General features: G+C 43.1%; 1 protein-coding gene across 2 annotated transcripts; it reads left to right on the top strand.

Moving 5' to 3' along the window:
- The first annotated feature begins 690 nt into the window (after positions 1–690).
- On the top strand, positions 691–13,343 carry LOC311101051 (G-protein coupled receptor family C group 5 member C-like). 2 transcript variants are annotated; one of them, XM_084142085.1, is made up of 5 exons: positions 691–899; positions 5,560–6,631; positions 10,983–11,083; positions 11,359–11,481; positions 12,088–13,343. In XM_084142085.1, exons 2-5 carry the CDS (start codon positions 5,575–5,577, stop codon positions 12,118–12,120), a joined length of 1,314 nt encoding a protein of 437 aa, XP_083998211.1. In that variant the 5' UTR covers positions 691–899; positions 5,560–5,574; the 3' UTR covers positions 12,121–13,343. The 2 variants fall into 2 exon arrangements, with proteins under 2 accessions (XP_083998211.1, XP_083998210.1); XM_084142084.1 differs by having other exon boundaries at positions 818–899; positions 11,362–11,481.
- Positions 13,344–13,690: the final 347 nt, after the last annotated feature.

The following is a 13,690-nucleotide window of genomic DNA, read 5'->3' as shown; positions in this document are numbered from 1 at the left end:
GCCTTCCATGTTTAACATGTTAAGTAGTAGCCTTCCATGTTTAACATGTTAAGTAGCAGCCTTCCATGTTTAACATGTTAAGTAGTAGCCTTCCATGTTTAACATGTTAAGTAGTAGCCTACATGGAGTGTGCCGCCACCCTGTGGCTCTGATGTCAAAATGATCAACAGTCGGACTAGTCGCCTGGTAAGCGTTCCACTGCCACCAGGTATCATACCTCCTCTCTGAAGAAATACATATTTCCCTCTAATATTGTGTGTGCAGATGCACAACTAGGCTATTGACACATTCGGGGTTTCTATATATTTCATTATAGGCTATACATATTCGGAGGAGAGGCGCGAATAGATATTTCTAGTCTTGATGACCCAATGGTAAAGATACAGAATGTTCGACTCACTTCGGTCAAATGCAGCAGCTTGGATATAGAGCGCACAGTGTGCTGTATTTCCAGTGTAAACTATTTAATTATTCGAACCAGACACCTAGTGCAAAATGTATTAGGAAGTCCCCGTCCCCCCCTCCCCTCATGAAAATGGTGTGAGAGTGTGCGCGCGCGAGAGAGAGAGAGAGAGAGAGAGAGAGAGAGAGAGAGAGAGAGAGAGAGAGAGAGAGAGAGAGAGAGAGAGAGAGAGAGAGAGAGAGAGAGAGAGAGAAGGCGCTATCCAGGGACCAATCGCTCAGCAGTCCACATCACAGCCACAGGACTTCAGCACTAGTCGCCTAGTTTTGTGAGATCCAACCCTGAATTCAATTTTTTTTTTTTTTGCTGAAGCAGTGGATAGGGTACCTGGAGACAACGTTGAGCGCGTTTTCTATCGTTGTGGCTTAGAACAGGTGAACGAATAGCGACATTATCAAAGACCACCAAGAACCATACAATAGTCAGACACCCGAAGGTAAGGTCCTCTACAGATTCATTTCATCCGTGAAAATAGGTAGTGGGGGACAGCGCACTAATAGTGACACTCAAAATACGTAGACTATACAACTTTCGTGAGTTTTTGCAAAGTGTTCCCAAAAATATCAATATTTAATAGATGGTTAGAAGCCTATAATTGAGCCTCAGGCATCTGCTTAGCTGTTTTTAGCAACGCTATTTACACACTAGCGTTGCTAGGAAACAGAATAGTCCGCCAGAAGCCAGTAGTTAAATACAATTCCATTTCAATTTACTGTGCCGATTGTCCATAGGGTTGGGTCCTTATGCAGGAGGGAAATTGAGAAAAAAACATCTAATAAAACATAAATTAAAGCTGCAATATGTAACTGTTTGGGTGACCCCAACATATTCACATAGACATGTGAGTTCTAGATCTGTCATTCGGTAGATCTGTTCTATGTGCACTATTTCCATGCTCCCCATTCTTACATTTTTTTGGTATTTTACTATTGGTTTTGTACACCAGCTTCAAACAGCTGAAAATACAATATTTTCGGTTTTCTGAAAATATATTTCACAGCGGTTTAGATGGTACAGTGATTCTCTACACTTGTTTGTTTTGTCACATAAACTGAAATTAGGCAAACGTTTAGAATTGCACAGGATGTCCTGGTCGACAACAGACCCATGTTTGGAAATTCTGCTTAATTATACTTTTCATTAGATGTTATTTTATTTTTTATTTTTTTGTATGCCCCCTGCATAAAGACTAAACCCACAGACAATCAACAGAGTCAATTTAAATTGAATTTTATTTAACTTCTGGCGGACTATTCTGTTTTTTTTGCAAGCTAATTCCCAGCAACACTAGTGTGTAAATACTAGCGTTGATAAAAGCAGCTAGCATCTGCTGTGAAGTGATTTTGCGATTCAAACTTTGGTGAAGCACATGCATGCAAACGTATGTTATAGATGTTACAAATATAGAATATTAAAACTATAGCCCAGTGTTTCTTAATCCTGGTCCTAATGTTTCTTAATCCTGGTCCTAATGTCTCTTAATCCTGGTCCTAGTGTTTCTGAATCCTGGTCCTAATGTTTCTTAATCCTGGTCCTGGTGTTTCTTAATCCTGGTCCTAATGTTTCTTAATCCTGGTCCTAGTGTTTCTTAATCCTGGTCCTAATGTTTCTTAATCCTGGTCCTAATGTTTCTTAATCCTGGTCCTAGTGTTTCTTAATCCTGGTCCTAATGTTTCTTAATCCTGGTCCTAATGTTTCTTAATCCTGGTCCTAATGTTTCTTAATCCTGGTCCTAGTGTTTCTTAATCCTGGTCCTGGTGTTTCTTAATCCTGGTCCTAATGTTTCTTAATCCTGGTCCTGGTGTTTCTTAATCCTGGTCCTAGTGTTTCTTAATCCTGGTCCTGGTGTTTCTTAATCCTGGTCCTAATGTTTCTTAATCCTGGTCCTAATGTTTCTTAATCCTGGTCCTAATGTTTCTTAATCCTGGTCCTGGTGTTTCTTAATCCTGGTCCTAGTGTTTCTTAATCCTGGTCCTAGTGTTTCTTAATCCTGGTCCTAATGTTTCTTAATCCTGGTCCTACTGTTTCTTAATCCTGGTCCTAATGTTTCTTAATCCTGGTCCTACTGTTTCTTAATCCTGGTCCTAGTGTTTCTTAATCCTGGTCCTAGTGTTTCTTAATCCTGGTCCTAATGTTTCTTAATCCTGGTCCTGGTGTTTCTTAATCCTGGTCCTGGTGTTTCTTAATCCCGGTCCTAATGTTTCTTAATCCTGGTCCTGGTGTTTCTTAATCCTGGTCCTGGTGTTTCTTAATCCTGGTCCTAGTGTTTCTTAATCCTGGTCCTAATGTTTCTTAATCCTGGTCCTAATGTTTCTTAATCCTGGTCCTAATGTTTCTTAATCCTGGTCCTGGGGACCCAAAGGGGTGCACATTTTAGTTTCTGCCTTAGCAAAACACCTTACACACCTGATTCAAATCATCAAAGCTTGATGATGAGTTATCATATGAATCAGCTTTGTAATGTATGATATAAATATCTGTGTCCAGTTGCAGGTGGTTCTACACAAGATTCATTTTAGCCCGAATCTAGAACGAAGACGGTATCCCCACTTTGAGAACCCCTGGGTTAACATATCCATGGGCTTTTGTTTGGTTACTGCATGCCACTGAGACCTTGAATCTCACTTTAACTCTCTCTGTCTGTGTGTGTGTATGTGTGTGTGTGTGTGTGTGTGTGTGTGTGTGTGTGTGTGTGTGTGTGTGTGTCTGTGTGTGTGTGTGTGTGTGTGTGTGTGTGTGTGTGTGTGTGTGTGTGTGGTGTGTGTGTGTGTGTGTGTGTGTGTCTGTGTGTGTGTGTGTGTGTGTGTGTGTGTGTGTGTCTGTGTGTGTGTGTGTGTGTGTGTGTGTGTGTCTGTGTGTGTGTGTGTGTGTGTGTGTGTGTCTGTGTGTGTGTGTGTGTGTGTGTGTGTCTGTGTGTGGTGTGTGTGTGTGTGTGTGTGTCTGTGTGTGGTGTGTGTGTGTGTGTGTGTGTGTGTCTGTGTGTGGTGTGTGTGTGTGTGTGTGTGTGTCTGTGTGTGGTGTGTGTGTGTGTGTGTGTGTGTGTCTGTGTGTGGTGTGTGTGTGTGTGTGTGTGTGTGTGTGTGTGTGTGTGTGTGTGTGTGTGTGTCTGTGTGTGTGTGTGTGGTGTGTGTGTGTGTGTGTGTCTGTGTGTGTGTAACCCTATACCTATGCACGTGTTTGTATGTTTGATAAGATCAAGAGGTCCAACTGTGTAACTCAACAATTGGCTCTCCATACTTCCTCCCGCCACAAACAATTGACTACATTTTTTGGCTACTTACTCCCTAGTTCCCAACACAAATGTAGTTACATTATTGGCAGAATTGTCAAGAAAATGATATTACATGAGGGTTATTGAATTAAGGCACATGGAAATACAGAAGTATGTCTCTCTTACGGCTGAGCAGTGACTCCATGGCAGGAAACTGAACAGCATTCGCCACCACAACAATGCCATCTATTTGGTTATAAAATGTCTGCTCAGTGTAATGTAATCTGACGGGGACAGAGAGGAATGGCACGGCACAGCATTAAAAGAAGTCTGGGGCAACTGTAGGGATGTTTATTGGAAAAGGTTGCCAGTTGTTTAGATGAGTTTGAAAAACTCTTCAAAAGGGGGGAAATCTTGGTCTAAAAATATCAACTTTAAAAGGCTCATGGCACATAATCTCTAATTCAATTTATAGTTGGAGCAGTGCATTTACACTGAGTGGACAAAACATTAGGAACACCTCTTTCCATGACATAGACTGACCAGGTGAATCCAGGTGAAAGCTATGATCACTTATTGATGTCACTTGTTAAATCCACTTCAATCAGTGTAGATGAAGGGGAGGAGACAAGTGGAGAAAGGATGTTTAAGCCTTGAGACATGGATTGTGTATGTCCCATTCAGAGGGTGAATGGGAAGACAAAAGATGTAAGTGCCTTTGAACGCGGTATGGTAGTATGTGACAGGCGCACCGGTTTGAGTGTGTAAAGAACTGCAACGCAACTGGGTTTTTCACGCTCAACAGTTTCCCATGTGTACGAATGGTCCACCACCCAAAGGACATCCAGCTAACTTGACACAACTGTGGGAAGCAACTGTGGGAAGCATTGACGTCAACATGGGCCAGCATCCCTGTGGAACACTTTCCACATCTTGTAGAGTCCCTGCCCCGATGAATTGAGGCTGTTCTGAGGGCAAAAGGGGGGGGGGGGGGGTGCAACTCAATATTAAGAAGGTGGTCTAAGGCACTGCATTGCAGTGCTAACTGTGCCACTAGAGATCCTGGTTCGAATCCAGGCTCTGTCGCAGCCGGCCGCGACCGGGAGACTCATGGGCGGCGCACAATTGGCCCAGCGTCGTCCAGGGTAGGGGAGGGAATGGCCGGCAGGGATGTAGCTCAGTTGATAGAGCATGGCGTTTGCAACGCCAGGGTTGTGGGTTCGATTCCCACGGGGGGCCAGTATAAAAATATATGTATTCACTAACTGTAAGTCGCTCTGGATAAGAGCGTCTGCTAAATGACTAAAATGTAATGTAAATGTAAATGTTTTGTACACTGTGTGTATAGGATGTGTGGTGTTATAGTGAGTGTGTTTGCTGTACTATCCTGTATCCTATGAGCGTATTGAGTCAACAAGAGTGTCTCAACTGACATTCCTAAGTGTTATCATGTTCACCCAGTGGACTCACTCTATATTTGTTTCAAACTCTTATCAATTATTCTCAAAAGGGCTTGCCAGCTTCAGAAATACCTTCAGTTTTTGTGTTTGCTGGCTTATTGTTACTTTCTAAGGGTCTGGTATTTTTACATAGAAAATGTTGACATCTAAGCCATTTTAAACAGAAATCAAATCTTTCCCTCTGTTGTTTGTGTGAAGTGGGTATATGCCGTTACATCCTGATTATAGTATGATTTTATCTGTTTGCTCCTGACTCATGTTTACCTGCTTGGGTGTATCGAGAGTGACTCTTCAATGTATGACAATGTCACTGGTTTCTCACTTCTCCCTCTTAACAACCTCCTCGTATGCCAACCTCCTCATATGCCAACCTCCTCATATGCCAACCTCCTCAGTCTGTCCTTCTTCTATCTGTGTGTGAACAGGTGCTGCTCAACTCCATGGACCACACACCCCAGAGACTTCATCTCCTTCTGGTCACCACCGCCACCACTCTCTGGTCTCTCCCCGTCTCGATGGCTGCCAGCGTGACCCCGGTGGGGTGTGGCTCCAACGTAGGCTCCCTGTACTACAGCCTGTGTGACCTCAGTGCCGTATGGGGCATCGTTCTGGAGTCGTTGGCGGCGGCCGGCGTGATGGCTTCCATCATCCTCCTCATCGTCCTCCTGGCCAGCATGCCCTTCATCACAGACAAGAACAGGAGGAGCTCCATGGGCCTCCATGCCTGCTTCCTGTTCTGTACCATGGGCCTCTTCTGCCTCACCTTCTCCTTCATCGTAGGGAAGGACTTCGCCACCTGCGCCTCGCGACGCTTCCTCTTCGGGGTGCTATTTTCCGGGTGCTTCGCGTGTCTTCTCATGCAGTGTGTAAGGCTGAACCTCCTGGCCCGCAGGGGGAATCGGGGGCCCCGGGCCTGGGTACTGTGTCTGGGAGCCCTGGGGCTCTGGCTGGTGGAGGTGGTCATCAACACGGAGTGGCTGATCATCACTGTGGTTCGCAATCCACCCAACGATACAGGGACAGCACTAGGCACGGCCGCAGACGTGCCCTGTAACATCATCAACCAGGACTTTGTCATGGCGCTGATCTACGTACTGAATCTTCTCCTAGCTGTCGTAGTGGCTTCCTTACCCACCCTGTGCGGGAAACACAAGCAGAGGCACCAGGAGGGAGCCTTCATCCTCGTCACGGGTCTCCTCTCTGTGTTCATCTGGGTGGCCTGGATCACCATGTACGTCTGGGGGAACGAGAGGACCGGCGGACCCAGCTGGGATGACCCTACCCTGGCCATCGCCCTGGTCAGCAACGCCTGGGTGTTCCTGGTCCTCTACACCATCCCTGACATATGCTCTCTGACCCGGGAGGAGGAGGGGGGCGCACCAGGGTTCGGAGAGGACCCGAACAGAGGTGTGGGCTATGAGAATATCCTGAGGGAGCAAGGAGCCCAGAACATGTTTATGGAGAACAAGGCTTTCTCTATGGATGAGCCCAGCTCCGGTATGTAGCGACACACACACACATACACACACACACACACACACTTGGTGACCCACATAAATTACCTGGCTTCACTAATAAGTACACTTCACTAGATGACAGGATGTTTTGTCCACTCACATACAGTTAATATATCTAACACATCTAATGTATCTAACACATCTAATGAATCTATCGAACACACTAAACAAACATTAGAAAGGGGAGGTTCAGAAGGTTCAGGAAGGTATGGGGCTTGCATCAGTACAGTCAGACATGAATAAAATAACATTGTTGTCTACATGGAGCAATCTGCACACTCTGCACACACTGTAAATACTATAAATATAATGAACTTCAGTTGGCTTATTTGTTCATATTCCAATATACATTATTTTCAACGACCCGGAGTCTGAAATAAAATATATTCGAAAACAGTACGTTGAAAAAAAACGGCGAGATGGATAAGAAAACCCAATGGTACTGAATTTCACATCCAGTATACAGTACAATCTGCATACTTTTAAGAATTTGATATGCTGACGTGGTTTTAATCCTATTGGTGACCCGTATCTGATCTTGCAGGCTGCAACAGATCCAGACAGGACACTGTATCTTTCCACTCCTCCCACTCTATCTCTTTGATGCTGCTCTACCTGCCCTCAGCCTGCCCTGGCCTCATCTCATCACCACAAGTGATGTGTCCCAAATGACACCCCGTTTCCTATATAGTGCACTACTTTTGACCAAGGCACATAGGGCACTGGTCAAAAGTAGTGCACTTTATAGGGAATAGGGTGCCATTTGGGATGCAGACAATGGTTTAGGTCAGAGTGGGAGGGAGGGATAATAGTACATGGTAATGCGGATGGCGCCTTTATGAGTTAGCAGCTCTATCCTGACTGAGGTTGACCTACTGTACGTCCTGGTCTGTTGAGATCAGCTGGCACCAGGTGACTAGTCTCTATACAGACAGGTTAGATTTGATTTAGCCTCCCACAATGTACCAATGTTCTAGCATGTTGCCTTAGGTCTTGGATTTCCGACACTATATCAATACAATATTAGAACATAGAGGGACATACAGTGTTCAGTCAGTGTCCGTTTTTACTGAGTGTAATATCATGTTTGGATAAATAAAAGGAAAGAAAATAAACAATATGAAACTAATAATGAGGTGAGAACGGAGAATGTTTTGAGAAAAATAACCCTTCCATATTTGGCGATTTTATATTCATATTGAACTATTATTAAATATTAACGGGAAATTATGTTTGTTTTAAAACTCATCAACTTTTTCTGGGAGAGACTGAGAACGAAGGAGGATATCCTTTGTGATGAGAGAGAGCTATGAAACCAGAAAAAGTCCATAATTGTCTTTGTTTAGCCTGAGGACTTATTTAAACATTAAGCAACCAAGTCCTCTCTCTCACCCACCACTCTCTCCCACACATACATTCCATTCCCACCGATCTACCAGGTGACTCAATGGGAGTTAGTAATTACACCTTGTCTAGGACAAAACAGTGACCTAACCAGTGTACCATGCATACATAAACACTGACACATACACACACAAACACGCACACGCACACACTCATCAGCTTGCCCCAACATCACTTCTTGTGTTTGCGTTACCGTGCTGTCTCAACAGCAAACAAGGTGTGGCAACAGTATCATAGTAGGCAGATATTTCACAGGGGGACCAGGCATTTCCACCTGGGGAAAACAAAAAGATCTCTCACATTAACCAAACATTATCCATCCTACCTTTAGAGAGGATGTACTGTCTTTCACATTAACCAAGCATTATCCATCCTACCTTCATAGAGGATGTACTGTTTCTTACATTAACCAAGCATTATCCATCCTACCTTTAGAGAGGATGTACTGTCTTTCACATTAACCAAGCATTATCCATCCTACCTTCATAGAGGATGTACTGTCTCTCACATTAACCAAGCATTATCCATCCTACCTTCATAGAGGATGTACTGTCTCTCACATTAACCAAGCATTATCCATCCTTCCTTTAGAGAGGATGTACTGTCTTTCACATTAACCAAGCATTATCCATCCTACCTTCATAGTGGATGTACTGTCTCTCATATTAACCAAACATTATCCATCCTACCTTCATAGAGGATGTACTGTCTTTCACATTAACCAAGCATTATCCATCCTACCTTCATAGTGGATGTACTGTCTCTCACATTAACCAAGCATTACCCATCCTACCTTTAGAGAGGATGTACTGTCTTTCACATTAACCAAGCATTATCCATCCTACCTTTAGAGAGGATGTACTGTCTTTCACATTAACCAAGCATTATCCATCCTACCTTTAGAGAGGATGTACTGTCTTTCACATTAACCAAGCATTACCCATCCTACCTTTAGAGAGGATGTACTGTCTTTCACATTAACCAAGCATTATCCATCCTACCTTTATAGAGGATGTACTGTCTTTCACATTAACCAAACATTATCCATCCTACCTTCATAGAGGATGTACTGTCTTTCACATTAACCAAGCATTATCCATCCTACCTTTAGAGAGGATGTACTGTCTTTCACATTAACCAAGCATTATCCATCCTACCTTTAGAGAGGATGTACTGTCTTTCACATTAACCAAGCATTATCCATCCTACCTTCATAGAGGATGTACTGTCTCTCACATTAACCAAGCATTATCCATCCTACCTTCATAGTGGATGTACTGTCTTTCACATTAACCAAGCATTATCCATCCTACCTTTAGAGAGGATGTACTGTCTTTCACATTAACCAAGCATTATCCATCCTACCTTTAGAGAGGATGTACTGTCTTTCACATTAACCAAGCATTATCCATCCTACCTTTAGAGAGGATGTACTGTCTCTCACATTAACCAAGCATTATCCATCCTACCTTTAGAGAGGATGTACTGTCTCTCATATTAACCAAGCATTATCCATCCTACCTTCATAGTGGATGTACTGTCTTTCACATTAACCAAGCATTATCCATCCTACCTTTAGAGAGGATGTACTGTCTTTCATATTAACCAAGCATTATCCATCCTACCTTTAGAGAGGATGTACTGTCTTTCACATTAACCAAACATTATCCATCCTACCTTTAGAGAGGATGTACTGTCTCTCACATTAATCAAGCATTATCCATCCTACCTTCATAGTGGATGTACTGTCTCTCATATTAACCAAGCATTATCCATCCTACCTTCATAGAGGATGTACTGTCTCTCACATTAACCAAGCATTATCCATCCTACCTTTAGAGAGGATGTACTGTCTCTCACATTAACCAAGCATTATCCATCCTACCTTCATAGTGGATGTACTGTCTCTCACATTAACCAAGCATTATCCATCCTACCTTCATAGTGGATGTACTGTCTCTCACATTAACCAAGCATTATCCATCCTACCTTCATAGTGGATGTACTGTCTTTCACATTAACCAAGCATTATCCATCCTACCTTCATAGTGGATGTACTGTCTCTCACATTAACCAAGCATTATCCATCCTACCTTCATAGAGGATGTACTGTCTCTCACATTAACCAAACATTATCCATCCTACCTTCATAGAGGATGTACTGTTGACTGCACAGTGGAGATAATAGACGTAACGCCTGCATCTGTTGTTTATGATCTTGTCATGGTGGTTAAATGCAACACCAAGCTACCATGACTGGTTGCTTGGGAACGCTGAATACCCAGAGAATAATGCTTGAGAGCGCCCGTGGATGTCTGACTAAGTGGGATTGATTGAGATTTAGGATTTGAAAATGTGATAATATAAAGAAAGCATCCATTGTCCCGACATATACACTGAGTGTACAAAACATTACGAACACCTTCCTAATATTGAGTTGCACCCTTTTTTCCCTCCGAACAGCCTCAATTCGTCAGGGCATGGACCCTACACGGTGTCGAAAGCATTCCACAGGGATGCTGGCCCATGTTGACTCCAATGCTTCCCACGGTTGTGTCAAGTTGGCTGGATGTCCTTTGGGTGGAGGGCCATTCTTGATACACACGGGAAACTGTTGAGCGTGAGAACCATACCCCGTTCAAAGGCACTTAAATATTTTGTCTTGCCCATTCACCCTCTGAATGGCACAGATACACAATCCATGTCTCAATTGTCTCGAGGCTTAAAAATCCTTCTTTAACCTGTAACTTCCCCTTCATCTACACTGATTGAAATGGATTTAACAAGTGACATCAATAAGGGATCATAGCTTTCACCTGGATTCACCTGGTCAGTCTGTGTCATGGAAAGACATAATGCTTTGAACACTCAGTGTATGATTCGGATCTAATGTTGTCGATTGTTTTTCTTGTTGTTTTACCTTGCAGGTCCGAAGGTTGTGTCCCCATACAGCGGGTACAGTGGTCAGCTCCACCCTTCTGTCTACCAACCCACTGAGCTGGCACTCATCATCAGGGGAATGGGGAATGTGAGTACTGGCCATCAATTGTTTGTCCATGCACACACACACGCACACGTACACACGGGCACGACACACACACACACACACGCACACGTACACACGGGCACGACACGCACACACACACATACTGCCACAGATTGTTGTTGTTGTGTTTTTCAATTCTTTCTTTAAAAAAGAAAGAGGAATCTTTATTAATATCCATTTGTTTAAATATTCTTCCCTTCTCTTTTGTTTGGATCGTGATGTGCATGTTGTTTGTCCTTGTGTATCTCTGGTTGCAGCAGGAAATGTCTCACATCCCCCGAGCCTCCACCAATAACAGCTACGCGGCCCACAGCGAGGGCAGTATCCTGTCAGTACGGACTGACGAGACAGCAGACACACAGACGCAGCACGGCCACAGCGTAGGTGGAGATTGAAAGCCCTTGTGGTGCATCCCAAATGGCACACTATTGCCTTTGTAGTGCACTACTTTTGACCAGAGCCGGGTCAAAAGTAGTGCACTAAATAGGAAATATGGTGGCATTTCGGACGTATCCCTGCTGTCCTCTGACACATTCTCCTCACCTCGCTCCCTGTCCATTGTCCTCTTCTCCTCTGAGAATGGTGGAAAATACTAGTCTCACTCTCTTAGCATGGGGGGGTATTTTGGCTACAAAGGTGGATACTGTATACAGTAAACACACACAATCACAATGCATTCCCTCTCTGTCTACGTTTCACCTTGACAAGCCTGTCACTTCAGTCTCTTCCTGCTCTTGTCTTATTGGACGATTTGTTGTTTTGTCTATCCATCTGTTTCTCTTATTGTTTTGGACCAGTCGTGGCTTTTACTTCCTTTTGTCCTGTGGGTTTCTGACTTCTTTCTGGTGTTACGGCCTTTGACCTTCTTTCAACTCAGTCTTTTTTCATATTGCGTTAGGAATTTCATTACACTATGCATATCTATATGACTTTAGACCTATTTCGTTTTTCTAACAATATCATCTCTCCATCTCTTCTTTTTTCAGGGTAATGGACTGCACAAGATACCCCAGTGGTGAACACAGACTACTTTACACCTCTTTCCTCAATACATTTTTGTTGATATAGTTTCCTCATGTTGACTCTATTTTTTCTGTTGTCCATTGGATCCTTGATATGAGCTGGTTTTATAGGGACCCCATCACAATGAGGCCTACCTGAACTCTGACCTATCAGCCTATCAGACCAGAGCTGAAGTTTAGGGTCAACGACACGAACAGTTTGCCCTTTGTACAACCCCTATAGATGGACAGTCCTGTGTACGACATAACCCTCTATAGATACATGGACAGTGCCTGAAGGTCTGTCTGTCCCTGTTCCCTGCCCATCTGTCCTTCTGACAGGACACTGACAGCATTTGGAAGTCAAAGCAACCCGCAGAGCGGAGAGCCCATGGCGTTGGGAGAGAACAATACCTTTTGCAGAGGTCACCTCTGACTACGAGCTGAGCTCTCCACTGGACACACTGTGACAGATGAAACGTGAGGAAAATATGGTCTCACTCACTCTCCTAACATGTATTTAGGCAACAAAGCTGTATATACACTAAACACATGCGCACACACACACACACACACACACACACACACACACACACACACACTCACAATAGTCACACCAACAACAGGAGGGGGGGCAACTGGTGTGATGGGAGAAACCTGTTATCAGAGGAGGACTCCTTAGCACTGGAACATTCCATACCTGGAAGACCTCTATGGTTCCATGGAATCTTGGAAAATGACTCTTCTGTCTCGGGATACCTACCTAACACTAATGCACTCAGTTATAGGTTTAGCATACAGATAACTTGCACTTTTAAGCTTTAATTGAAGTAAGTGTCGATATTATTATTATGTCCATGTTTTGTGCCTGGCTTGTGAATGGGTATCACTTTCAGAAAGTTCAGATAGCTATTTCAATTGTAGCTAAAGGTTGTTGAATGAGTTAATGTAAATGCCATGCCAATGAATGGATTCTCACTACATATGTAAGGAAGCACTTGTTGTATGATTTGTTGTATGAATTTGAAATATTATATTTAAACATAGCTATTTACAGTACTTACTTTTCTTCTAATCAGATTTGAGCCAACACCTGTAATTGCAATCCTGAATTTTCAATCTAATATGAAGTTTTAAAGCCACAATTAATTAATTGATTGATTGCACATACTGTATCAACAGCCATTGATGTCTTGAAAAAATGAAAATCTAAATAAAGATTTACTGCTGAAGTACATACAGCCCAGAGAATCTGTCAGAATAAATAAAACCCTAATACTGTTAATACATAATACTGGTATTTACCCGAATACTGTTAATACATAATACTGTTATTTACCCTAATACTGGTATACTGTTATAACCCACATCAGATAGCAAATAATATAACATAATATGCTATATATTATAATATATTATATTTATATTATAGTTGTCAACAGGGCCATTAGTTACAGTGTGTGGCGTGCAAATGAGAAGTAATGGGAAATAGGACAGGGCTGTGACCCAGGCCTGTAAAGGTCACTGGTCTGGTGCCGCTGTGTGAAGATAGATATATGCTAGTGTCCCTAGGCAGACGGGTTGCCTC

The sequence above is a fragment of the Coregonus lavaretus genome (assembly GCF_964263955.1).
Source record: "Coregonus lavaretus genome assembly, chromosome: 25".
Taxonomy (NCBI): domain Eukaryota; kingdom Metazoa; phylum Chordata; class Actinopteri; order Salmoniformes; family Salmonidae; genus Coregonus; species Coregonus lavaretus.
Note: the sequence above shows the minus strand (reverse complement) of the source record. Positions and strands in the feature narration are given on the sequence as shown.

Bases quoted from the DNA above. Each gene is read 5' to 3' on its own strand.
- LOC311101051 (XM_084142085.1), top strand. From the start codon at position 5,575: ATGGACCACACACCCCAGAGACTTCATCTCCTTCTGGTCACCACCGCC. The intron at 11,084-11,358 runs GTGAGTACTGGC...CTCTGGTTGCAG, and splicing joins TCATCAGGGGAATGGGGAAT to CAGGAAATGTCTCACATCCC. The intron at 11,482-12,087 runs GTAGGTGGAGAT...TTCTTTTTTCAG, and splicing joins AGACGCAGCACGGCCACAGC to GGTAATGGACTGCACAAGAT.